General features: G+C 41.5%; 2 protein-coding genes across 47 annotated transcripts in view; one reads left to right on the top strand and one right to left on the bottom strand.

Moving 5' to 3' along the window:
- Positions 1-8,938, top strand: part of EYS (eyes shut homolog) — a 476,514-nt gene extending 467,576 nt beyond the window's left edge. For all 7 annotated transcript variants that reach the window (XM_083606894.1, XM_083606889.1, XM_083606892.1 and 4 more), the window contains 2 exons: positions 2,443-2,604; positions 5,440-8,938. In XM_083606894.1, the coding sequence (XP_083463020.1) occupies positions 2,443-2,604; positions 5,440-6,632 (1,355 nt within the window). In that variant the 3' untranslated portion in view covers positions 6,633-8,938. The remainder of the gene's footprint in view (positions 1-2,442; positions 2,605-5,439) is intronic.
- Positions 8,939-11,457: 2,519 nt separating this feature from the next.
- Positions 11,458-27,677, bottom strand: part of PHF3 (PHD finger protein 3) — a 46,322-nt gene continuing 30,102 nt past the window's right edge. For 24 of the 40 annotated variants that reach the window (XM_083606899.1, XM_083606918.1, XM_083606907.1 and 21 more), the window contains 12 exons: positions 25,640-25,955; positions 24,701-24,887; positions 23,778-23,931; positions 23,510-23,666; positions 22,232-22,348; positions 20,382-20,513; positions 19,882-20,017; positions 18,266-18,464; positions 17,636-17,786; positions 17,000-17,089; positions 15,571-15,766; positions 11,458-14,873 (listed from right to left, as the gene is read on the bottom strand). In XM_083606899.1, the coding sequence (XP_083463025.1) occupies positions 12,748-14,873; positions 15,571-15,766; positions 17,000-17,089; positions 17,636-17,786; positions 18,266-18,464; positions 19,882-20,017; positions 20,382-20,513; positions 22,232-22,348; positions 23,510-23,666; positions 23,778-23,931; positions 24,701-24,887; positions 25,640-25,955 (3,961 nt within the window). In that variant the 3' untranslated portion in view covers positions 11,458-12,747. The remainder of the gene's footprint in view (positions 14,874-15,570; positions 15,767-16,999; positions 17,090-17,635; positions 17,787-18,265; positions 18,465-19,881; positions 20,018-20,381; positions 20,514-22,231; positions 22,349-23,509; positions 23,667-23,777; positions 23,932-24,700; positions 24,888-25,639; positions 25,956-27,677) is intronic. The other 16 variants (XM_083606909.1, XM_083606913.1, XM_083606933.1 and 13 more) reach the window with 1 other exon arrangement.

Here is a 27,677-nt window from a genome sequence, read left to right as displayed (position 1 = left end):
CTTTCAACTGCATAGTTATTTGTTGATAGAAAAGAATCTTTTGACTTCTAACACAATTTTGTCATCAGGCTGCAGGGGGAGAGGTGACTCGTTCTCATCCAGATCTGCTGCTAATGCTTCCTGGCAGTTATATAGATGCTGCTCACCATTCTTAGTAACTTGAACAAAGTTGCATGCTCTTTCCCATTAGACAAATGACAGAGCTGGAAAGCCAGTGTTATTAAAAGCTGGAATTGAAAGCTGTGGGGCTTCTAATTTGAAATGGGAGGGATGTTTAACCCCATATATTTCCTCAATCTTAAAACCATTGCCTGGAGACTGCTAATATGGCTATCTTGTACGTTGTGTAGTTTTATCCCTGCTGTATAACTTCAGTAATCTTGGGCGGGGGGGGGGGGGACCCTGGTGGTCACAAGTTGTCAAGAGCATCTCTAGTAATGAAGCTGAACACAAAGAACACTGGGGACACAAAGAAGCCATGTGGGACTTGTGGAGAGCATGAAAAGAAGTGCCTAGAGAGGTGGTGGTGGGGCATCCATGACAACAGTGGCAGATAGGATAGGGAGGCAATGTTAAGGCTAGTGAACTGGGCTGTGTTCTATGGCACCTAGCAGAAAACATAATGAGTGCAAGAGGGAAAGAGGAATGTATTTCAGCAACAGAACTTGCAAAGACAACATGGTCCCATGACTTTAATTGGTCCAGGGGGATTTACACTTTTAAAGTCTTCTTAGGTTTAGCAAGATGGTGGGGTCTTTGTATTTGGTTGTTGTTTTTAGCACACGCTCCATTATTTTGAAAAGGGGGCAAAAGGAGGGTGTTCCTTAAAAATCTACCGCGGTGCATCAAATCTCTTGCAACGTTCGCAAGATACACACTTTGTGGTACAACAAAAAGAAAAGCATTGCTATGACTAATGTTTACAGTCAATGGCATTTTTTTATTATTAGACTGCCGTTATCAGTGTTTCCTGTGCCTGCCCTCAGAGCATTCTGCCAGCTAACGCTCCTTCCGATTTGTTAAAAAGGGTAGAGAAAAATGAAGTTCATAAATGCAAAAGTTGTTTTCAAGAGAGGGCTGGCATCCCTTTATAAAGTGTTCAGATGAACACCCTGATGACTGGTACCCACCAACAACACATACAGATTTATGGCAAAACTGACTGTATTAGTAATCTTCTGGGGGAGTGGAACAATCAAATTGTTTTGATAAAGTTATGCTTATATCCTGTTTCTTGAAAATAAAAAATAAAATAAAAATATTTTTGTGTTTTTTAAAAAAACACACAGTGGGCTGGATCCAGATTGAGTCATGCTTTGAAGAAGCCCATGAGATCACTAGTCATGACAAACTTAAAGCCCATTGATTTCACTCTCCCACCGATTTCAGTCAATTTAAACATGACTCAATCTGGATCCAACCCAGTGTGTTCACTAACCGCTGATCTGGATATTGCTTTCAGGCAGGGATTGCTCACAGGGAGATGATTCATTCTCCTGAATCCAACGAATTAAGTAACATAGTGTGGGAACACATCTTTTGAATTGTTCCTATTCTGGGCATTATCAGCATGGATTTAGAAAAGTGAATGGTTTTGTGTATGGTTCCAGCTTGTGTACCCTCCAAATCGACCAAAAGATAGCAGAACCATCTTTAATTTTTATTCATTCTTCCCTTTTCTAACTTCACCCTGATCCAGTAAGGGACTTTCCTGCATGGAAGCTGCTTTCTGCACCCAGCAAGTGTCCATCTGTCTTGTAATGCTCATCTGCCCTTCATTTAACAGGCTAGATGTAATCACATCTGGGGCACCAGATGCTGCATGGAACTAGCTGCCCTTAGGCTGCTCTATTCAATGTAATTTACCCAGTAGCCTATTTGGAACATGGTATTCCCTTCTCTTAAACTAAAATTAAAGTTCACCATTTAGGAACCCTGCGCTGTAATTATTTAGGGGTGAGTGGATAGAGGGATCTTGACTAGTTTGCAGAAGGGGCATGTGAATGCATTGCACTTTAAAAACTGCCTTTTTAACGATGATATTTATTTTATGGCTTTTTCACCCAACCACCTGGGTACATGGTGGCTGCACAGAAGTCTTTGTGCGCCAGCAGTTGTCTTAGGGCAAAGCAGCTGCATGCATAGAACCAGCACCACATACAGCAGCTTTCAAGCATTTCCACTTGCATACCAAAAGCCAGATCCTGTCAGTGGTGGTGACAGGTACACAAAACTAGCTTAGCATGGGCTTGTAAGAGACAGAGAGCAAGCAAATGTGTTGATTGCAAACAAACAAACAAACCCTCACTTCAGATTTGTATTCAACATGAAGTTTTAGATTTATGATGAAGTATTGCCCTACATATCACTAGTGCTAAAGTAATGATCTGTCACCATCTACTAGAAAGATGAGATTACTTCCTTGTTTGTTTTGTTTTGTAGCCCTAACCATAAGCGATGCATCTTTCAGTAGCAACAAATCTTCTTGGATGTCATTTGACTCCTTCAGCATCCGACGCAAGGTTCATATCCAGTTGCAATTCCAAGCCCTTTCAGCAAACGGCATCCTCTTCTACACTGCTCAACACCTGAGCCCACGATCAGGTAAGGAGAATGTCTGCATTACACTGTTTTATTATATGGACAAAGGAAAATAACCAATGCAGGCATACGTAGGTTCGTTAGAGTGTCTTGTGTTTCAGCATCAGTTGATCAGATCAAGCTAATCCTTTAAAAAAAAAAAGTTATGTAGTGACTTGGACTGACTAAAATGGCTGCATTGCGCTCTTGACAAAAAATGCACTTAGATCAGCTGGATTGTGTTTGTCACAGGCAGTGCAGCACTGAGGTTTAGGAAAACCCATTGCTCTTCCACTGTAAGTTTTAAGTGGAATTTTGGTTGACCTCCCACACTTTGTAGGTATAACAGTCCTCCCCCCATTTTTGTGAGGTGCATCTATGTTGCAATCACTCAGTTGGCATGATACAGCTATGCAGAAAGCATTTGTCCCTTCTCCTTTCACACCCCTGGTAGCTTTAACTCTGAAGCCACTGCTTTGTTTTCTGAAGTTGTTTCTTCAAAGCCATAAGGGAAGGCAGCAGTCGAAACTGGCAAGCTGTGTGTCAGTTTTGCCTCGCTCCCTCCTGTAGCAACCACAACTTTTGTTAATTCACTCTCCTCTCACTCACACCCTCTCCCCAGATTTTGAAACTGCTGCTTCAATTACTGTTTCCTCCTCCTCTAAGCTCACAGCCATTTTAATGCTGGGATGCGAGGCTTTTGGAGCTGTGTTTTGTTTTGAAGTAGCACAAATAGCCTTACACATCTCTTAAAAAGAAATATATACTTGCACTGAAATCCAGCAATTTAAACAATAACATTGGGAGTGCCTGCAGCAGGCACTCAGTATGTGCATGTTTGGACAAATTACCTGGTTGAGGGAACTGCCTTGCAAAACTCAAAGAAGTGCAAATTTCAAATGACACTTGTGCTTTGGTTATCTTATTGTGTAGAGGGTGGGAAACAGAATATTTGCTTAATCATGAGCCCTTCCCCCAACCCACCTGCCCTATACCTGGCATCATATATGACATCTCGTGTGCGGCAGGTAAAGACATGGCCCGGGTCCCAGTGGATAGCCCTGTTTGCAAACCCTGTCAATCAGCTCCATACAAAGGCCTGCACATCTTTCTGTCTTGCATGCACACTCTTTGAAAAATGAGAAAGGATACTAGCAGAGATTATGCCCAAGATTGTGATCTTAGGTGTAGTTACTTGTAACAAAGTGCTACTTAACACATTGGAGCTTACCTCCAATTGTATTAAAACAAGGGTATGTTGATAAAGGGACGCGGGTGGCGCTGTGGGTTAAACCACAGAGCCTAGGACTTGCCGATCAGAAGGTCAGCGGTTCGAATCCCTGTAAGGGGCTGAGCTCCCGTTGCTCGGTCCCAGCTCCTACCAACCTAGCAGTTTGAAAGCACACCAAAGTGCAAGTAGATAAATAGGAACCGCTCCGGCGGGAAGGTAAACGGCATTTCCGTGTGCTGCTCTGGGTCGCCAGAAGCGGCTTAGTCATGCTGGCCACATGACCCGGAAGCTGTACACCGGCTCCCTCGGCCCTTAGAGCGAGATGAGCGCCGCAACCCGTCAGTCACGACTGGACCTAATGGTCAGGGGTCGCTTTACCTTTACTATGTTGATAAAAGGATGCAAAAGAGCAGTTTCTTAGAACCATTTACCTACTGCCACAAGCATTCAATTCAATCACACCTTTCAGTCACACCTCTAAGTAACGACTCTCTGTCAGTGGAGTACTCTGCTTAACTTACAGCATTCATATTACCTATTTGAACCACACTGTCATGGAAGGGGGGCGTCACTGAGGACTGAGTCTTCCATCTGCTTGTTAGCCTTGCAATGAGCCTGTCAAAGCAGACTCAGAGTGCAGGGAGGTCCTGGAGTATTCTCCTAGCAGCCGCCAAAAGAAATGAAAGGGGTTTCTGTTGCTTAAGTTTGCAAAGCACCTTATGTAAAGCTTTTCCTTTAGCCAGTGTTACATAAGCCTTAACAATCCCTATTGCCAGTTATGAAAACCTTAACAAACATTGCTCACGCCTAACAGCCAATTGGCACTGGATTTTCACATTGCTAGGTCATAGTAATACCTTTACCTTTACCTAATAGTCAATTCGCTACAAAGATTAAAAAACCACACCAATTTTGAACTGAAGTAATGCATTCTGTTTAAATTTATGTATTTCATTGACCAAAAGAGAGATACCATAGCCTCCCTTGCCATTTTACAAAAACTATCTGCCTCCAAAAAAAAACACCCTACTGGATTTTAAAAGAACTGGTGCCCTGTTGGGCAAGGTGGTCAAGGAAGTAGGGGTACAGAATGTGTTCATGCTGTGTGTGCCATCCCAACCTTCCCACTTTTGAGGTCCAAAGGGAGCTTCCAAGCCTGTTTGGATGAACCCATTTTCTTGCCTCCATGCAATCAGAAATCCTGATAAGGCAGATAAGCCTTGATCAGATGGAGACTTCCAATCGCATTCCCCTGTGCAACCCCTGTAGCCACCTTCACAAACTCACATTGAATGCTTGTAGCTCATCTTCATATTTTCTACTACACCTTCTCCACCTTTCACACACCAAGCCGAATGCAGCCTCTTAGCCAGGCATGGTGCAACAACAGGGTTTTGCTAAATCTGTTCTTGCTCCTTTCCCTTGAACTGCAAAACAAGGTGGTTGTTGAGCACCTGCCAAAATGGTGTGCATGGCTGGCGGGCTGCATTTGGCTTGGTGAGTCACAAGTTGTGCAATGAAGGCCTGTTCTGCAGAGTGTCAAGGCTGCTGCCTAGTAATGCTTAGCCAAAAATATGTGCTATCAGCTCATGGAATATTGAAGCATCTTTCCTTTTCTTTCTCCATAGGCGATTTCCTAAGCATCTCCTTAGTAAACTGGTATGTACAGCTGCGCTACAACCTTGGTGACAGAACGGTAATTCTGCAGACTTTCCAAAATGTACACAGCACAAGCGGTACGTGGTATTTAATTAAAGCAGGGAGAGTTGGCAATGAAGGCTACCTCGACCTCAATGGCATCAATATAACCCGGGAAGCTAGTAGTGGCATGACTGCCTTAGATACACGCACAGACTTCTACGTAGGTGGAGTCTCTTCTTTAAATCTGGTTAATCCCATGGCAATCAAGAATGAACCCATTGGCTTTACAGGCTGCATTCGAGAGGTTCTTGTCAACGGCAGAGAGCTAAAACTGACTGAGAAAGGAGCTAAAGGTGGTGCCAACGTAGGCGACTGCGATGGAACTCCTTGTGGGTATACAGTGTGCAAAAATAATGGAGAATGCAAAATTGAACCATCGGGTTTCTATTGCATGTGCCCCAAGCATTGGATGGGGAAGACATGTGAGCAGTCTGCTTATTGTTCACATAGTAAATGTCTGCATGGAGGCATTTGTATACCTACCCCAGCTTTACTTTCATATACATGTGCATGTAGACTTGGCTGGTCAGGCTTCCGTTGTGAAAAAAAGATCTCATTTTTTACTGCAAAATTTACAGGCAATTCATACCTCAAATACATAGATTCCAACTATAAAAGAAGGGACCTCAGATTCACTAGGATATCTTTCAATTTCACCACTGAGCAAGAGGATGGTTTACTTGTATGGTTAGGGAAGGCTGAAAATGAAGACAATGATTTCCTTGCAGCTGGACTTGCTAGTGGAATGCTGAAAGTCATGGTAAACCTCGGAGAAAGCATTGCTGTCCCTCTTGTTCCGCAAAGCAAGTCTCTATGTTGCAAAAAATGGTATTTTGTCACCATCGCACAGAACAAGACTCTCATCAAAGTGTACCTCGATGAAGAATTAGTTCTCTTTGAAGATCTAGATCCACAAAGAAAATATACTGCTCTCAATTATGGAGGGACTTGCTATTTTGGAGGATTTGGGCTCAATAGGAGAGTGAACACTGTCACCTCAGGGCTGTTCAATCAGGAGTTTGTTGGCAAAATTAAAGACGTTGTCCTGTTTCAAGATTCTAAAAAGATCCTGCTGATTAACGCAGAAGGCTATAATGTTTATAGTGGAGATAAGGATTAACTGCTGAATAAGAACCTTTTTATGTAAGTACAAAATTTGAATTTTTACTTACAGCGCATGATGCATTATAGGAAACCTTTCCTTCAGGCTCCTTGGCTCTTGGACTCCCTTCACAGTCCCCAGCTCCCTTGGTTGTCTCTGAGTGAGGTTTTAATCCTAGCCAAACTATTTTTCCTTCTCTCTGAGAAGCTGGACTTCAGAAATGTTTAAATTCCCAAAGCAACTGATAGTTGAAAAAAGGCAATTCTTTTGTGTTAATTTAGGTGTTTCAAAACAGACAATCATTTTATTTTCTATATCATAGGTAGCTTTTGTATATGAAATGAGAATAATGTATATTCAAAATAGAATTATTTTAATTTTCTGTTAGCTTATTCTCATAGAACTTTGCCTCCAAGTTTTAGAGCATACAGTATTCAGAAAATAAATGCCAAATGAGATAGAAACACAGTGGTAAAAGTATTTTTTTAAATACCAAACGTGTTTACAGTTCCCCTACAAAAGCCAACTGGGTATTTCCACAAGCAACATTTTCTTGACTGAATGTCTGTGTATAAAACACACAGCTTTTTTCCCCCAGCCAGAACTCCACAGAAGTGTGGGGAGAGACCTGACCAGCCTCCGCAAAGCCCCACTGTGCCTCCGACTCATGAGGAGACCCTCAGTGGATCCCAGACATCATCTACAGAGGCACAGGTGAACCTGCGCTTTGCTGGGGCTCTTCAACCTCCTAGCTAACAGCTGACACACAGGAAAGCCGCACCTCAGCTGAGCAAGCCCCCCAACACTGCTCCAGCTCACCTAAGCCAGAGAGGGAGGGGGGAGCTTGTTAAGCTGCTCAGCTGAGGCACAGAAGCTTCAGCTGAGCAGCCTCAACAATCGGTCTGGTTGCCATATCAATACATCGCCCAGGAATGGTATGAAGGACAGAGCACGATGGTGCCATCACCCAGCGGTATATTGCATGTGAAACTGCTGCCACACCTCAGTCCCAATGCGCAGTGGAGCCATGGGGGTTTCACTTGCAATATACCACTGGGTGAAGCTGCCCAGCTGTGCCTCAGCAGCCTTCACATGAGATGGGGGGGCAGGTGGGTTGCCTCTCTGCCAGTAGGAAGAGGCGGCCTGCCCACCCACCCATGCAAAGGTAGCCTCGCGAACAGAGCTTGTCAGGCTCTGTTCACGGAGCTACCTCAGCCCCAACCTTCACATGGGTGGGCTGCCTCTTCCTCCAGGGAAAAAGGGGTGGCCTGCCCACTCCCCTGCCTGTGTGGTGGCAGCTGAGGCAGCCCCACAATCAAGAGCCTGTCAGAGGTTGCCTCTGGCTTGCGAGGAGAACACACACCCTGGGGTGAGTCTCCTGAGGGAGGTGTGTTCCGGCACCTAGTGGTTCAGAAAAAAAAAGCACTGTATACTATAACAATGACACTGAAGTGATGTTTAGGAAAGGGGGGAGGGGAAGGAGCAAATGATATCAAAAGTACTTGCATTATGATTGCTAGAAAATACCATTCACAATTCATACCCATGTAGCATCAGGCTGCTAGGCTGTTTGGAAAAGTGCTCAACCGTAATTTCTTTTGTCATTAACCTCCATATTTCCTGATGTTAAAAATGGAAAACACAATCCAAACTGCCACCTCCTGCCATGGAGCTTTGCAAAGAGGCAGAGCCTCCGCAATCACAGCTTTCCTGATTGTGGCAGCTGCTGGGACTATTGCAGTCACACAATGGCAATGAGTTCAGGCGCAAGCAGATCCCAGGTCAGCACAAGTCCCCCACTCTCCCTGGGAATGCACTGTTTGGTGGCTTTCCTCTGGCTCCAGCCAGCAGGCCTACCAACCAGCCATATACTGGGGTGGAAGGGGGAGCTTGGCTGAGCCAAGGGGAAGGACACACCACCTAATCCAATTGCCCAACCCCAGCCCAGTGTCAAGTGCAGGGGGAACTGGTCTGCCTCGTTGTCCTCAAGTGAAACATAAAAGTTTCAAAGGAAAATGGTAAGGAACATTTTATGCTAATAGCAGCTTTGTCATGCTGACAAAGTTAGCGACATGTAGCAAACATGTTACCTAAAATGTCATCATTTACCTTTGAAAAGCACTCAGGATTGCAGCCTCTGAGGAGCTGGTGTTTTAAGCAGCAGTCAATCCTCTGGAATAAATGTGGACTTGCCCTATTGATTCTGTTGAGACACTGCTTTGTAATAAATGAAAATTGCAACACTTCAAAACGTGTACCCATATAACGATATATAAAAACTATATTTGTTCCATAGAGTTCAAATAAAATTCTCACTAAAACCATCAGTGTCTCCTTTTGCTTCTTGTTCTTACTAATAAAATGTTTACATCAAACGCACACTCACACCCCAAAGAGCTGATACCTACTCTCAGCAGCCAGGAGCGTCAGAGCTAAACACTGGAGGACCTGTCAGGAGTGAACATGGACCACTGGTACCCAACTGTATGGGAAACAGCCCTACTAGAAAAGCTAAGCTAACCAACAGACCAAAACTGACATGGGGACAAATAAAAGAGGATGCTTTCTCCCCGGTGTGGCTCCCCTTTATTACACACACAGCCCAACAAGACAACAAGAACCACCCACCGACAGCATATGGTTAACTTGACCCAACAACCCCTCTCTTTCACACACACAAACAAAACCCACTGCAGCCAACTAAAGGAACCCAACCATGCCCTGGGCCCCCAACCTCTCTCACTGTCAACGAAAACTACTGTTATTTACTGAAATGTAATGCACACCTTTTTTGGCCAAATTATGTTGTGACAATTAGGGTGTGTATTAGATTTGATGGCGCCAGCAAATACTTTTTTGGTTTCAAAGTTTTGAAAATAGAGGTGCACATTAGATTTGATGGTGTACTAGATTCACATAAATATGGTAATAAATGAATAGAAAGAGAACCTACCCACATGATGCTAACACAAAAATCTCACACATACACTATGTAAAAGAATTAAAGTTTACTTTCCCCTTCTCTCCCTCCGCTCTCTCACCCCATCCTTCTCCTCCCCCAACCTTATACTGTACACAACGTTAAAGTCTCACATTGAATATAACTAATCTGTAAAAAGGACTTACCTGAAAATAGAGACAATATATGTACTTCTGTAAGGGAAACATACCTAAACACAAACACCAGCAACTTGCAAGTACTTTCCCATACAATTTTCTCTCACAAGTCAGATGTGGAATTGGCATGCCAGTGTTTGAATCCACAAGAAGACTGGGGACTGGGGGGGGGGGGGGATCACACAATTTGAAACTCACTAGAAGGGTACATCTTCTAGTTCTAAAACTGTGAAAAATGACTGTCTTCCATATGGAGAATCAACTTAGAATTTCCTATGAACCTACTGTTTTTCAGTTTCTGCAAGATTTCATCTATTTACACACTAGTGAACATCTCACTGTGAAACAACTTTCCAATCCTTGCTTGCTCTCAACTTGCAAAATGGTGATTTAACCCAGAAGTAGCATTGCCATGTCAAGGGCCTTAAAACAGTGCAAGACCTTTGCTATCTATGCAAGGTCTTGACTGCATTCTCTTTGCCTCCCCAGGAAACCAAAACATTATTACAATACTATGATTAAGATTCTGTGTTTATGTACTGCCCTTCCTTCCCAAAGCTTCCAAAGTGCTACCAAATACAACTAGAAAAGAAAATCAGAAGCGAAATACAACAAGCACAATGTCTTCATTTGACAGATACCAAGGCAAATTCATGTCCCAAAAGCAAAGCAACCAATATGCCTCTAGCTGATGCATAAAAGGCAGTAGGGTGGGAGCCAACCACATTTCCTTAGGGAAGGAATTCCCTGTCTTAGGTCGCCATAATCATGGGCCACCATATTCTCACATTGGCAGGATCAAAAGCAGGACCTCCCTTGCTGATTTCAGAGCACAGGTTGGTAGGTATTCAGACACAGTTACTACTACTACATTAAATATTAGTAGCTGTACTCATGCAACTCTGATAACTGCTTGCCCAGAATTTCAAAGGAAAATTCTTCACATAGCCCTCAGTACTCCAATACCACCCACCAGTTAACCTACCAGACTTTATTCTAAGCCCATAAGAAAACACAGAGAATAAAAGGCATGAACAGGTCAGGTCACTGCTGTGAAGCACAGGCATAAGAGGAAACAAAAAAGAGAAATCTGCTCCATTTGTACAAACACAAACTCTACTTGAGACACGAGAGCATGAATGCAGGGCTACACAATAAACATGACTGGTTCCCCTTTGCAGATTGCTCAAGGAAGTCCAATTCTCACCATACAAATTCTGAACAATCCCCACCCTGACAACTATTCAAAATCAGGACGCTTGGAATATTCATTAATAAACCTATCTGTGCTTCTTCCACTCACAGCCTTCATTAATGGTTATGTTAAGTCTAAGATGATCTGCTCCTATGTTGAATAAGCTTCTTTTCTACTTTCTGTTGGGTGGGGGGGTAGAAAGACAGCAGGATTCCCAGCTGGTCTTGGAAGACAAACTAGCTGAGAAGTCCTGCTGACCAGAGTGTGTTCACAAGTGCTGGGGAAACAAACAAAGCTCAGTTGTGGGATTGAGGGTGATACCTTGGTCCCAGAAGGTGACATTCTACATTCGCTTAGACAACTGTGCTGGACACAGTTGCAAATGTTCCCTCCTTCCTCAGCAATAATTTACATCAGAATTACCATGATCTTGAATTTCTATTTAACATATACATTGTGCTAAAAAAAAAAGTTTCTTAAAAGCCAACAATCTGGATAGTCACATCTTTAAATAAAAGCTACCATCAAGCATTGTACTGTATAGCATTTTTAATTTGACTATATAAAGCCATGTGCAAGGTTTGAAAACCGGCTGTTATATTTAAATAGGATTTTAAAATAGCCTAACGATTTGCTTTAATCACATATTATTGGAAGGAAGTTTATTTTGATACCAAAGTGCAAAAAAATTATGTTCATAGGTAAGGCGATCTTACTCAAGAAGGTTCTTTATCCACAATGCTCTTAATTTTACTAAATACTTCAAAACAGGATGTTGAACAGAATAGTGCAATGGTATCCAACAGAAACAGCAATATACTATAATTTTCCACAGAAAATCACAAAATTTTACTGATCTATTTATTAAAAGCCCTAGGGTTGTTAAAAATTACCAGTCAAGCCACATTTATACATCTTTCTGTTATATCAGTTTAGCCTATTGCTTCACATCTATTAAAACCAATCAAACAACAGCTGTGAGAAGGCTTTATCATTTGTAGAATCAAAATATCCCTTAAAATATTTACATTTTACAATATAAAGGATAGTAAAACACAATGTCATGTACAAGCTTAGGTATTCAAGTTTTTGAAGCAAGAGAAATGCTTGGGAAATTAATACAAATTATAGCATAAAGGCTAAAAGGTGGGGGGGACCTTGTTAAAATGTGTACCCTAAAAGCAATAAAATTTGGACCATGCAGCCTTCTAATTTCTGCTCAAAAACTGTTTCAGATGCATAGGGGTTGGAATATGATGATAAATACTGCTCTTTTTTATTTTGCTTGTCTTTTGAAAGTCTTCAACACCATTTAAGTATGCTGTATACTGCTTCTGAGAGTGTGTCACATTCTTTTCTTTTTAAGTCAGTGTAATCTAAGAAGAGTGAATGATACAAAATTCTCCTTTATATTTACTGGAGCATCTTCAAACAGCGAGCACAAATCACCAAAGGCTGCAAATATGTCAACTGAAGCCAAATCGAACAAAGAACCTTTATGCACCTTTTATTGCATATCAAAGGAAAACCCTTAAATTACTGTCTATACAAGCAACGTAAAATTTTGAACAATTCAACCTCTGCCCCTAGGGTGGCTGAATGTAAAAGTAAATGAGCAAGCGGTACACTGGTGGGTACCCAACAAGACTTGTCTCTACAAAACATTAAACACTGGATATTTTTTAAAAAAGAAAGAACTGATGGCACAACTGATACCCAAGCATATATTTTTACAGAGTTTTAGGACATATTTAAAACAGATTATTTCCTGTTTATTATAAACTTTAGAAGATAGGCTGTGGACCCCTTTCCCCGCTACTTTTACCTTTTGTTTTTCCCCCGGTCACTGTGGTCCCTGTCTTTTTGATGTCTATCTCGGGGCTTGTCGCTCTCTCGCTCTCTGTGCCTCTCCCTACTTTTCTCTCTCTCTTTCTCCTTCTCCTGAGCACGCTCGTCACTTTTAGGAGCTTCCTTCTTGTCAAGATTCCTACTGTCTCTGGATTTGCCTTCAGAGTCTATGTCGCTATGTGAAAGCCGCGACCTCTCTTTGTCCCGATGCCCTTCCTCCCTGCTTTTCCTCTCTCTCTCTTTCTCCTGGTTTCTATCTCTATGCCTATTTCTTTCGGAATCTGGCTCCCATTCATGCCTGCCCTTTTTCTGGTGGTGGGTCTCGCTGTAAAACCTCTGCCTGTGCTGGTCGCTTTTCCTCCTACCAAACGCCCTCTCCACACGGGGACCCTGCCGACCCCAAGGATCGCTGTGACGCCTCTCTGGCCTCCGGGTGTCTCTACTCTGATAAAAGTGTTCTGGCCCCGAGAATCTCGGCTGTTTCTGAGCCAGGGGTGGCACTGGTGTAACTGGTCCAACAAAATGTGGGGGCTGACCTGACAGGTGCAAAACAGGGGGCCAAGGCATCAGAGGGTTCTGAGCAAAGCCAAAGCCTGGAGGAGGGAGGAGTGGAGGGGGCAGATGAGGAGGAAAGCCAAACACGGGATTGTTTTGGGGAGGAAAATTAGGGGCAACAGCCCCTTGAAACTGAAAGCCAGGCGGTGAAGTTTTGGTGTGCTGAAAATTTGGCTGTGGAGTCCTGATTGGTGAAAAGCTTCCACTTGCAACAGGGCTGGGCATTTTGGTACTGAATTCAGAACCGCTGGCATTATCTGCTTCAAACTGAGATGATGACGGCGGTGTCAATAATCCTCTTCTAATGGGATGTACTGCCTCATTGCTTTGCATCAGTGCTTCTTCACACAACGGATTTGTATTTTCCGGCTGTGAGGAGCACACACTGTCTGCTGTAGATGCAGCTGAAACCAACAACTTCTTGCACTCTTGACTATTGCTCCGATCTGAGGCTGGGTCATTTCCTGACAGTTGCTTATTATCTACTTTAGCCTGTTCGGTTTCTAAAGTGTCCGGTTGTTGACTATTCTGCATTTCTTCATACTTAATACTGTCCCCATCATTTTCTGAAGCATTGTTCTGTAGGCCTCGTCCTGCTGCTTGCCTTGGATCCCTTTTAAGATTAATGAACTGTGAACTATTCACAGTCATACTATCAACAGATGCTACGCCAGCATTATTGCTCCCAATTCCTTTCCCCGTGCTCGCTGAGACGGGAAAATCTGTGGTCCTTTCCTGAGAAACATTAGCACCGTCACCCAACCTTAGATTGCTTTCAGGAGTCTCTTTGGTTTCCTTGTTCTGTGACAGAATAGTTAGGTTTGCTAAAAATGCTTCTGTAGAAACATCTGGTGGTTTGCCCTTAAGACTTATGCTTGTCAGATTTTCTGACGAGCATGAGACATCGGCTACTGGTGTATCAGCTGCAGAGAAATTATCAACTGGTTCTTTTGAACTGTCCTTTCCCCCCTTCGTTTCTTCAGTTGCAGCAGTTACTAAAGGAATGTTCCTTAGTTCTTCTTTTATGCTAGCCTTTTTATCTAATAAAGGCAGATCTTCACTAGCAAGCTGGCTGACTGCTGGCTGGATATGTTCAGACATCTGCCCCGTAGTGCCCAAAAGACTTTGAAGAATATCATCAACTGGCAGTGGCTTACTTGCTAGCTCAAGAGCAGATTGCTGATTTTCCCATCCAACCAAAACTCCGGGAAGGAACCGCAGAGGCTTTGGTGGTTCAAGTTTGATGCTTTCCACAGCAGGCTCACTCACAGTTGTTTCTTCGGTATTCGATAGCTGCGACTTGATCCTTTGTTTGTGCAATACAGCTGTGAAGGAGTTGAAGAAGTCGTTCTCGTCTTCTTTTTCCACCGACTCAGAATGAAGGACTTCAGGTTTGCTCAGTTTACTCTTCTTTTCTGGGGGCAAATTCTCAGGACTCTCTTCGGCAGGACTAGGGTTCGTACTGGTGGCAGAACTGGCCTGCCTTTTCAGCTTCTGACGAATTATCAACCCCAGCAACAAATTGGGTCGGTGCACTTCAATACCTGCATTTGGAAGGCAAGGAACCACAGTGGTATAATTAATAAGATACACATACACTTCAGGAAAGAAAAAACCTATTTCTACCAAAAAGCTTATCTATGCCTCTGCAATCTCAGAAAACTCAGCTGGTCCGAGTAGTCAGATTTCCCCATGTCTCTCTCAAGAGCTGCTCCCTGTAAGTAGAATTCCTATACACTCTAAAATAATTAGTTCCTGTTAAATAAAGATAAGTTTGCTTTATTCACGAGCACTTATGCATGCTTGTTGAGGGGAAAAACTGAAAGGCGAGGTTTCTCAATAATGGTGACTTCCCACATTTGCAAGCTTCATGCACGCTCTCAAAATAGTCATACCTCGGGATGAATACGCATCAGCTTAAATATTTTCGGGTTGCGCTCTGTGGCGACCTGGAAGTAACAAAGCGTGTTACTTCCGGGTTTTGCCGCTCGCGCAGACACTCAAAATGACGTCATGTGCATGCGCGGAAGCTGCGAAACGCGACACGCGCAGACGCGTCTTACGTTTGCTTCAGGATGCAAACGGGGCTCCGGAACGGATCCTGTTCGCATCCAGAGGTACCACTGTAAAATCTTCAAGCTATCCAGTTTGGGGGATAATCAAAATGCACCTCAACAGTATAAATGTCAAAAACAAGATCTCCATCACTAACAGGTGAAACGGCCAACTTTTGTTACTTACCAGGACCATCAAAAGGCACCAGCTGATGTGGAATTTTATCAGAGGCACCCAAAGGGATGATATATAAATCCTTGATTTGCTTCATGTTATTTGCAGCTACACCGTAACGCTTTCTGCTGCTGAAGTACGCAAACAGCAAAGTGTATGAAATCTGATCCTCTTCTGTCACAGGGGTAAAACGAACCACACAGATTTCCTATGGAGAAGGGGGGGGCACAAATTAAATTACAATTTGTCAACTAGTTCTCTAAAGCAGAATTCAGCACTTGGTGGCAGGGCAGGAGAGGAGAGAGGAAAGTCAGCAATCATCATCTTACTTTCAGGTACTTACTGCACCTGAAAGAGTTGGTTTTTCATGCAAGGAGAATTTGACACTGCAGAGACTTCAGTTCCAGGTAAAGAAGGGCAGTCTTGGTTATTACAAGCTGCAGCCAAGAAGAGGAGGCCTCTCCACAGCTTTTGGCAAAGCTTTTGAAGGATTTCTCAGCAAGTGGTCAGCCCAGCAAGCCACTTGTGGGTGTGAAGCAATCTTAAAACAACAGTACTTATGAAGGAGGGAACTTCAGCCATTTGAACCAACTTATACAGGGGGTTCATTTTTGGAGGTGTGCAGCCTGCCTTTTGAATAAAGCAGCCCTTAAATGTATACACTGTATGAAGTCTGTGCTTCTTATAGATGAATTAAATCAGATTCGGTCTGATCAGTACACTAAGCTGAAGTTCTCTGTGCAGAAAACTTTCAGAAATTGCTCATGCAGAATCTTAAAATATCTTTAGTAAAATAATAATAATAATAAATCAACGCCCCACTCCAGCACTATGAAAACATTACTTGCAGAGACGCAATTGGATCTGCAAAATATTTTTAGGACTATGAATATTTCTGCATGACTGTCCATGCTTCGTAGCCAGCATGCCTTCTACTACCACTTCACTCCAGTCATGTGGTCTTCATATCATAGGAAAATATGCTGAAAATGTGCTAAACATCCACATCTACTCATTTATCACCGAACAGAGAGTAGTTTTGTTAGGCTTTATCATTCGGAAGGACTAAGTGTTTCCATAAGAAGAGCCTGTTGGATCAGACCAATGGTCAGTCCATCTAGACCAAGGTTTCCCAACCTTGGGTTTCCAGCTGTTTTTGAACTACAACTTCCATCATCCCCTAGCTAACAGGACCAGTGGTAAGGGATGATGGGAATTGTAGTTCAAAAGCAGCAGGCGATCCATGTTTGAGAATCCCTGATCTAGCCAATGTTCTGTGCTGCATCCTGCACAAATGGCAGTAGTGAATTTATGCCAAATAGTAGTAGCAGCAGCAGCAGCAGCATCAGGAAACTGCTCATTTAAAAAATATTTAAACTGAGTGGGGACGGGGGACTATTAACACCATACATTTCCAGGACCAGAACAAATTTGATTTTACCTTTGTCCCCATGGCTTTTATTTTTTCAACATATTCCCAAACAGTCTGGGGTGATATCCTGCCACCAATTTGGATGCTATCTGGCAAATCCTATGGGAGGGGGAAATAATTATGCAGTATTTATAACATTGTAAAATAAATAGCTACTCTTCAAATACTTACTATACTTTTAAAACATCTTAAAGAAGTTACCATAGAAAAGTACTGCTATGAAAGTACAGCTAAATGAGAAAAATCAGTATCACTCATGATTCATAAAAGAAGGCACATTATTTCAAATGATGAGTGAAGGGAGGAAGTAAAAATTCTACTGCCTTTTGAGTGCATGGGAATTTATAGAAAGCCAGTATAGTAAAAAAGCTAGCTAAAAAGTGTACATGCTGGAGATCTTCATTTAAGTCGCTGATACACCTGTTGACCACAAGAAGAGTGGGCATGAGGGATGGAAGTATCTGTTAAACAAAGTGCTATGACCAAAACCCTTCCTAAAATAAGAGAGAATGAACAACATCTCTTGGTGTTTTTAAATACTATGCATTCACAATGCCATATTCAAATTTTAGTTGTTCACAATGAAAAGAAAATTTGGAAAAGTTTCCAAGGAAAGTGACAACACAACATTGAGTGTATACATACTACCTCCGTTAAACTTTCAAAAGAGCCAGAGATGGGGTAAGCCTTGATAACAAACTTTGCAACAGATGGCATGTTGATAAAGCCTTTCCAAATGAAGTTCAGGCGAGCCAGAAATAGTGCTTCACTTTCAACCATGCCAGGCATTTCTGATCTGTAGGACAAAAGTGTGGAAAAAATAATAAATGCAAAACAGTCTAGTCTACTGCAAGGGCGGTGGGGGGAGGATGGCAGTGGGGACACTGGCTGGGGCAGCAACATTAACAGAGAGAAATATGTGCAAGACTAGTAATAATCTCAATCTGTTTTCTTCCATCTTTGTTACAAATGTAACGGCAAGACCACCAAGACAGTTGGTAACAAAGAAAATGCAAAGACCAATATTTAAAAACAATCGCATTTTTTTAAAAAACGTTATAACAAGCATCTGTTTTTCAATGCCTCTACTTTGTGTACTTGGAATACACAAAGGTGGGTCAGTAAGCTTCTTTAAAAGTACACATGAAGGCTGCTTTCGTTTGTTTGTGTACAGTGGGGTTCCGTGCAGTAGTTTCCAGTTATTTATGCACATAATACTAACTAGGGACAGCAGCCACAATTCTCTGTGACTGGCAGCAACCACAAAATTATTACCTAGAGCCTGAAGCAGAGGCAAGTGCTGGATTTGGCAATTCTGTATCTTCCTCTAATAATTCTGAAGCCAAAATGTTTGTTGTTGAAGAAAGTGCATCCGCTATGCTTTCAGCTTCATTGTCTGATGGTTTACGGGCAACTCCCACAGACACTTTCACATTTTTCCCAGAAAGGTCATCACTAGGTGGTGCCATTCGACCTTGAAAAGGCAAGTTACAAAGCTTCGCTGTTTAAACCATACCAGATTAGAAAAAAACCCTAATCTTAACACTAAATTACAATTATTACTATAACGCTCAAAATCTTGCTAACTGAAATTAAACCCAGAGGCTTTGTACATTTCTCTAATTTGCCCAACTGTCCAACCATTTTCAGATAATTATTAATGAAAATACAGATTTCCTAAAGAAATACAAAGTATTTGGATACAACACTAAACCATGGTTTAGCATTATGAGAACAAGTCACAGGAAGCCTAGGACTTGCACACTGCCCTGTCTCTATCTGGTACAGCTGTGTGGGAAAGTTCACACGCTCTTGCTTACATTCAGTCCTTCTGGTGTCATTTGAACCTAGACAGGCTGCAGTTATTCTTAATTGCAGTTAATTTGCTTCAACGAACTTCCAACGAACTTTTGGTTCGATTCAACTAGCTACACTTAAGATTAACCAAAGTTTAGAATTCAGACTAAACTGAAGTTAATATAAAACAGAAGTTTCTGATCTCTTCCCTCCAGCCACATCAGACCATAGGGAGGTTGGAGGAACGCACAAAACAAAGACTCACTGAGGTGCAGTCTTCTAACCATAGTTTAGCACATTATGCCAAACTGCACCAATGTGGTAAAGCTAATGGTAGAGAAAAAGGAACAGATGGTCCCCAGTCAGAAGCAGGATGAATTTCCAAGACCACACTGCATGCTGCAAAAAAAGCAGGTACCCGAGTGGTATATTAGTTAACATGCCTGAGTAGAACAAGGGTAAAGGTAAAGGGACCTCTGACCATTAGGTCCAGTCATGGGGTTGCAGCGCTCATCTCGCTTTATTGGCCGAGGGAGCTGGCGTACAGCCAGTGTCACGTGGCCAGCATGACTAAGCCGCTTCTGGCAAACCAGAGCAGCGCACGGAAACGCCATTTACCTTCCCACCGGAGCGGTACCTATTTATCTACTTGCACTTTGACGTGCTTTTGAACTACTAGGTTGGCAGGAGCAGGGACCGAGCAACGGGAGCTCACCCCGTCATGGGGATTCGAACCGCCGACCTTCTGATCGTCAAGTCCTAGGCTCTGTGGTTTAACCCACAGCGCCACCCGCGTCCCTAGAACAAGCGAGACTGGTTCAAATTCCCACTCAGCCATGGAAACTCACCAAGTGACCTAGGACGAGTCACTGTCTCTCAGCCTAACACCGGACTGTTATAAGGATACAATGAGGGGCTGTTAGCAAATAAATGGACAGTTTATCAGACTGTGCCACTCCCATTGCTACTCTCACAGAAATTAAGAGCTAGCTATCCATAACGGGAGCTGTGGGGAACCTGTAGCTCTGCAGGTGTTCAGCTTCTGCAGCCCCAACTTCTCAACTGGTTTTTAAGCATGCAAAAGTTAATACTACCTATGCAAATTTTACAGTTGAGGTCAAACAGGTGGTTCTTATGTTGACTTGTTGTATCAGGAGTGGCGGATTCATCCACTTCTTTATCTTTTTCAATCTGTTCCGTTTTCTCCACAATCTTAACTGGAGGGGTTTCCTAAACAAGGAGAGACAGACAATTTGTTAATACAATTTTATTTTATATAGAATAAAAATACAACTTTATGATCAGAGTCACAACATACAGAGGTCCAGCCCACAGGTAATGCTAAGCCAAACCATAGCTTAATGCAAATGAGTAGGTGCCCAGATTGCAACTGCTACACTCCTCCCCCAGTCCTGCTGCTGCAGTGCTTCTTGGGGCTAAGACATGGTTTGGCTTGTGTTACACCCAAACCCAAGGTTATGGTTTGTCTCAGCCCAGACACTTTATCTATCTTAACAGAACTAATGCATTGTTCATTTTAAACAAATACACAGCAACTTATTTCGTTAAAAAAACAATATTTTTGCCATGATACCTGAATTTCCATTGGTGCTTCTTGCTCTTTTACCGGTGCCTCGCTCTCAATTTCTATTTCTCCTTTATGAGTAATTTTTGTGATTGGTCGCCTTTCGACTTCCCTCTGCTCTTTTTCAATCATTTCAATTGTCTATCAAGAAACAACAAAGAACAGAACAGATACACAGTGTGAAAACCTATGAAAACATCACCAGAAGCAGCCCCAAAATATGGGTGGAAAGGTTGCTTAATTGCAACTCCCATAATAATCCCTGAACACTGGACATGCTGGATGAGGATAATGGGAGATGAAACCTAAGTTAGAGAAGACAGTTGTCCGAGAGATGAAAACTAGAGTCCTCCTCCTTCATTGGAAGTTTAGCATGAAGAATAGGTAGAAGATCAAGAGAGAGCAACAGATGGTGGATACTATTACTCCATGTTTGCTTCACAGCCAGAGGCATGGGCCTGGCTGTAAAGCTGAACTATAGTCGAGCATTACATGCAGAAGACTTGGAAGTCTAGCATGAAGAATAGGTAGAAGATCAAGAGAGAGCAACAGATGGTGGATACTATTATTCCATGTTTGCTTCACAGCCAGAGGCATGGGCCTGGCTGTAAAGCTGAACTATAGTCGAGCATTACATGCAGAAGACTTGAGCTCATGCACTCTCCCTTCCTCTCCCCTTCAACTGGAAGCTCCTATTTCCATTTCCAATTAATTTCACATTATGCCTGCATCCTAAATTGTACTTAATTTCGAGTTATTGAAACAGGACAACTTCTTGCCACCGTTTGAAGTCGGTATGTGTTTGGGGCATAATGCAGTTAGCTAAAAACAGAAGTGAAAGCTTTCCATCTCCCACCCTGCTCTCACAGCCATACCAGAAAAGGAGAGAGGTAAAGGAAGCTGACAAGCCTGAGGCTTGCTCTCTGCTAAACCACAGCAAACCGTCTAAATTCAGCCGTTATCTCCCAATTTCCTCAGCTTCCAAGAATGGAATGGCTACACTTCTGGAAGGATGACTCTTGTATTCGGTAGAAAGCCGGTCACTGGATCAAGGATGAACTATTTCAAAACCATGCACTGATAAGCAAGTTCCAAACCAATAATAAGAGCCACACTGAATAGGCTTTAAGCAGCATCAATGGGAGGTTTGGAGCATGCTGCCACCAAAGATTTTGGTTTTATTTTTGTAGGTATTCACTTCTTTGGAAGAAAGCAAAGGCTATGATAGCGCCAGAGGTGCAATAGGGCCTACCCAACACATTCTTGTCAAATGCATCCCTTTATTTCCCCCTGGAAAATATTCACTTCTGTAAGACTAATTAAAGGGATGTACTTGGCAACACGGTTGGGGGTGAGGAAGCAATCTGCCCCAGGCTCAGACACAAGTTGGTCTAGAGAGAAGCTACCAGGTGGGAAAAAATGTACAATAACTGTATGAACAGAGAACACATGTATCTATCACATCAATTCTCTGCAGGGATTCTGGAAATCTACAGGTCTGCTTGTAATTTAGGAACAGTAAAATATTTCCCCTTTGCCACTTTGTACCAGTCCCACAGATCAACATTTTTTGATCAATTAAGCTCATGTTTTACAAAGAATTTTGTGCTTCTTCTTTTTGTTGTTCTATTTTCAAAAGTATTTTAGCTGTAAGTGATTTCAACAAGCCCTTATAAATTCACACTGCAGTTACAACACAATCAACCACCTAAAATTCACTGTGGTTGCTCATTGGAGAAAAAAGCCATTCAGATGCTGAATGGGAAACACAGAAGACAAGTGGAAAGTTTTGAAATTTGTATTGATTAGCACTAGGAAACAGGTGATCCATTAAATAAATAACTGTAGATTAAGCATACATGTCTGTTTTCTCTTTTCCTCCATGCAGCTAGTTCTTTGGAAGCCAGCTCTTCCGGACTCATTCTTATGAGATGGTCTGGAGTTACTTCACCTTTCAATACTCTTTTGAACAGTATCTGGGAAAACAATCAGTAATTAGTTATAGCTAACAATTAAAAAATAAAAATAAATCTACAGGCTTCTAATTCAATTTCAACCAGAAAAGAAAATTGGGGTTTTTCAGTCTCACCTGTATATCATTTTTAAAAACTGCCCTCTCCACACAGAGATACAAATAATTGTACATTAATGTCCTTAATGGATCCACCATTTCACAAAGTGAAGTCAAATTCTTTAAAAATCCTTAGCATGTTTTAATGGGGTTTTTTTGAAAAAAAACAAAACAACTAATGATCTCTTTGCTAGCCTGAAGGACACATCTCAAAAAAAGAAACTCAGGAGAGTTTTCAGTGGCTGATTTTTCAAACAATAGTTATTGAAAAATGAAATTCTCACCAAGGAAAACGATTTGAAGAGGTGCTGGTAGTTTAAATTAGGTGAACAAAGAAATAGACACATGGGTCCTTTGTAGAATTTTGTATAGTTAAACATAACAAGAAGCATTAGAATGCAGGAATGGAAACTTCCCAGAACACACAGAAAGTTGGAGATTTATCAGGCAACTTATTTCATTGGCAGACTTGATCAGCAGGCATATCTAAGTACCTTTCAGCAATACTTTAGTTTTACAGAAGTCAACAGAGAACAACAATAGCAAGGAATCATAAAGAAGTGAGCTTATAGATTGGGCTGACCCACGTTTTTTCAGGTGGAATCCAATGCTGCTGTTCCACTCCCATAACAGCTTTTGACCCACAAAATTCCTCCACTAACACAAGAAAAGAAGAAATGTTTTTAGAAGTTTCCCAATCCCACTGCAGCCCCTTCTCCACCCACAACCACCAGGTTTTAACAGAGAGTGATACCACAGAGGATTGTAAGGGGAGGGAGGAAATAAGCTCCACTCCTCCATTACATTAGCGGAGATGCCTGCTGAAACAAGAGTTATTCCATGGGTCAACAGTGGGACTAGACTCTACCAATCGTCAGTCACAAATATTATTCAATTTGGATATGCTACCAAAATAACTGAAAGACAACACTGCCAGCACTTTTGGGGGTGGGGAGAGAAGGGAACCATAAGCAGGTTATATTTTTTCACACCAACCCCGTTAAGAAAGTCAAGCACTAATGGAAATATTTCAGAATGCGTATCAAACATAGATAACATCACCTACATTGTTTTTGGGATCTTTCAGATTGAATATCAAGCTTCTGTACTTATTCTTATACTTGGAATCAGTATCTCGGAAAAAAGAAAATAGTTCTTTTTCAATTTTAGTTGCAACTTTTGCTGCTCTTTCTTCAGGAATCTTCAGTGTTGAGTCTGCAAGCCTGAAAAATACACACATCATATGTTTTTGGTTTGGTTTGGTTTGGTTTGGTTTCCACCAGGAAACAATAACACTTGAGACATTAACAATTTGTTTAGCTCGTCGGCTGCACCTTTTCTCCAGGATTTCTTTAAGAGACTGCCGAACACTTTGCCTTATTTGATCAGCGGAAGGTTTGGATGCAGGGGCAGGAGCTGGGTGTACATTACTGGTTGCTCCTCCTTTCTCCGTTTTCTTTTTCTTTACTTCCTGTTTATCCTGAACACCTGCATTAAAATATAAATGTCACATAGAATCATAGAATCATAGAGTTGGAAGAGACCACAAGGGCCATCGAGTCCAACCCCCTGCCAAGCAGGAAACACCATCAGAGCACTCCTGACATATGGTTGTCAAGCCTCTGCTATCATGGGATAGCTTTAATAACTTGAATTTGAAATTTCACAAGGTTGAAGGGAAGGCGTTGTTACATTTGAAAGAACATACAATTACGTAATTTTGGATCTACACAACTGATTATCCTGTTGGGATTAGTACAAAACAATATTAGGCATTGTCTTACTAAAAAAAAAAAACAACAACCTGTAAACCAAATCCATCTCTATTAGAAATTACTGGACAGACAGCAAATTACTCAACTGATCCTAAATACTTTCCATTAAAAGTCAGCCTTCTTTAATGAAATTTACGTTAAAGAATCCAAATTGTAGACCATAGCTTTGTATGCTTTATTAAAGACCTGGTTTGTAGGATCCTAAAGCCTGCATGAGGAAGCAACTTGCCTTCTCTTGTCATTATAGGCACCCAAGTCCAGTGAGCCCTTAGTGGCCGTCCCCCTTCACAATATTTATTTCCAAAAATGAAAGCAATATTTTAGGAGTCCAAGTCTTCCATTGTCAGGTTAAGCTGCAACCCACACAGCAGTATTTAAAATGAGCACTTATATATTTCATTCCATGTACAGTATTAACCTTATATTTTAAATGTGATTTTGTTTTTGTTTAAAAAAAAAGCAACTTCAAAATTTTTAGTTACCGGTTTTTGTAGTGCTTTCACTTGAACAAGAGACATTAAGATTGTCTTTATTCATTCTTTCGTGTTTGTCTTCCGATGATCGCTGAGGACATGCAACCATTTGTCCTGTTTTCCTAACAGGAATTTGCTGCCTTTTTTTCATTTCAGAATCTCTGCATTCTGATACTGGTTTTCCATCACCAGATTCCTGCAACAAGTGTTAAGAAATCTTAGAGAGCATTTGGACTGCAGTCCTTTCTAACAGAATGATCAGTTTTATACCTATACATTTACATGTGTGTGTGTTAATTAGATGTAGATTAAAAAACAGAGGAAATTTTGCACACTGAAGTTTCATTTAAATGAACATAAATTTCTGGCATCTCTGCCTATGAAGCCCAGCAAAAGGTCCCAAAACAGAATATTAACACCTAATGCACTGAAACATGAGGCCACAAGTTTATTTATTCATAAAATATTTATATACCACTATTCATGAAATGCTCACCAGAGCAGAGAACCTTCTGTGAGGTTCACATTCACACCATACATTCCTCAAAGAATTCAGAGAGCTGTCATTTGTTATTTTTCTCTACGTTGGGAGTGCAGATAGGCAGAATATATATTTTTATGTTTGGGGTAATTCAAGTTGAGTTGTTAAAGTACATAATCACCAGACATTCTGCACATTCACCAGGGTTCAGAGTGCATGTGTTCATAATCCATTCATGAGGATGGAATGATGCACATTTCCCAGTCAATATACATAATATCCAATGAGCCTTGTTCAAAAAATGTACAGAATTCAGTCAATATATGCAAATTCCTTAAACCGTGTTAAGAGATTATGTATCCCCTTGTCTTATAAATCGCATAAAAAATTACAGGAGCCTACCAAAGTTACTGTTATTATTATTATTATCATCATCATTATATAGCAACTACAATAGCATTTCTTACCCTTTTAAAAATTTTGACCTTGTGCTTCACAGTCTCTTCTCCCACCTTTGTTTTACTTTGTGGACACATGGAGATTTGTTTTGCTATTCCAGGCTTTTCACACTCCATCATTCTACCTTCTTGTGTTGTTTCCGGTTTCACTTGTGCATCCGGTATATTATGATTGACTGGGTCGGGTTTTTTGTCTTCTGCAGCACAACATTTTACACATACATATTCTTTGTCTTCTTCTCCCATTTGCTGTGCTTGAGAAAGACTCAGGCCAACACAGTCACCATGAAACCAATCATCACACCTGCCACAGCCTACCATAAACCTGAAACAAGAAAAAACGCATGACTTAATGTGCTTAAGATTTTACATTTCCTTGACTGTAAAAACATCATATCTTAAAGGGAGTATATTGCAGCACTGGCTCCACTCAGCTTGTTGGAGATTGTATCCACTGCTCCAGCCTTACAACATGGTAGGAGTTGCCAAGGTGACACCAAAATTGGATCTTGTCACACTAATTTAGAAATGTAGCAGTTTGGATATCAAAGAATTCTTCGGCTATCAAATAGACCCAGAAAAGAAACTGTTAAAGTTGCTTATACACCTTTAAAAGTATATGTGCCCCTCCAAATATGCTACGCCTCTCATAGTACAAAATGATGCAGCACAACAGAAAAATATAATCAAATTGCCATACATCACCAAAATATTAGCAAAAGAGGACCTAAGCTGGCCAACTGGGCATCACATCACATTTTATATCCTTGCATTATTCAAAATGCAGCTTTATCTAGACCATTAAACAAGCATGGCTGCAACTGCCACAAACTAACAAAGTTAGTGAAGCAGAAGTTCACAATTCAGGTGCAAGAAACAATTTCATTCCTAAACAGAATAAAAGTTGGTCTTTTCATAGATCTATTCTATTTTGCAATTAATCTCCTAATATATATTTGTCGTAACGGGCACCTTACATTTTTCATAATATTGAAACTTAAGATAACCCAAACCAATAAATAATCTTAACTTCCCCTTGCACTCATCAGTAGTCTTTACTTTTTCTATTTTCTAGGAAGGGAGAAGGGTGTACCATTTTATGGACATCCAAGCTCTTGTATTTTGAATTTCCCCTTAAAATTATATAGAAAACAAGGTGGAGTTGAAACAGTTGAGGGAAACTTAAGGGCAGCCTTCTGGTGGATATGCATTTCTATCTTTCAAGCATTTGGCAAAAACAGGAATCCAGAAAATTATGCTCAGTCTTCAACGGCTCATGCAACAGGACTTTTCACATTGCTTCTTTGCACCACCTAAATCTGCCCTGGAGGGTTGGAGAAACCACCAGAAAGGGGGGGGGCACAGCTATAAGGAGTGAGCCAAAACTCACTGCACAAGCAGCCTTCGTTCCCCCTGCACCCGAACACTTTAATTAACATGACGTTAAATTCCTTCCTCATGTTTATAACAAGAAGACTGAAGTACTCACTAGAGAGCAAAAATCAATGTTAAAAGTGCTCCATCTTAGCTTGGGTAACTTTCCCCCCACAAATTTACTTGTTATATAATTTAAATTATTCACAAAGATTTGTAAGTTCTAGTGTTAAGATCTTATCAGGAAGATGCAAACATGGACGACCTTTTTGTCAAGGCAATTCCTGACAAGCCTGCCATTACATGCTATGAGTCCGGCCAAGTGTGTTGCTCCAAGTAACTGAAAGCAACCATTCTAATGAAGTGGCCCAATAACCTTAGTATTTGTCTTGTTCTACACTGCCAATTCACATTCCTCTAATAACAATAACAGTAACAATAGACCTGCCTGATACTCGATAAATCCTGTCTTTTTTTGGGGGGGGGGGTCTGCTGAGGTACACAATACATAGCCAGAATACTATATAGAGCATGGGATCCTAAAGTATGACTGGCCTGTTCTAAACTATGTCAAGTAAGAAATGAGTAAGAACAGTGTACTTCACTTCCTCTTGCACCACTAAAGATAGCTCAAGCTCAGAAGGGTGAAATAACTCCAAGTACAGATTCACAT

The sequence above is a fragment of the Podarcis filfolensis genome (assembly GCF_964270895.1).
Source record: "Podarcis filfolensis genome assembly, chromosome: 3".
Taxonomy (NCBI): Eukaryota; Metazoa; Chordata; class Lepidosauria; order Squamata; family Lacertidae; genus Podarcis; species Podarcis filfolensis.
The sequence above is the reverse complement of the archived record's forward strand: the minus strand, read 5'-3'. Positions and strand labels throughout refer to the sequence as shown.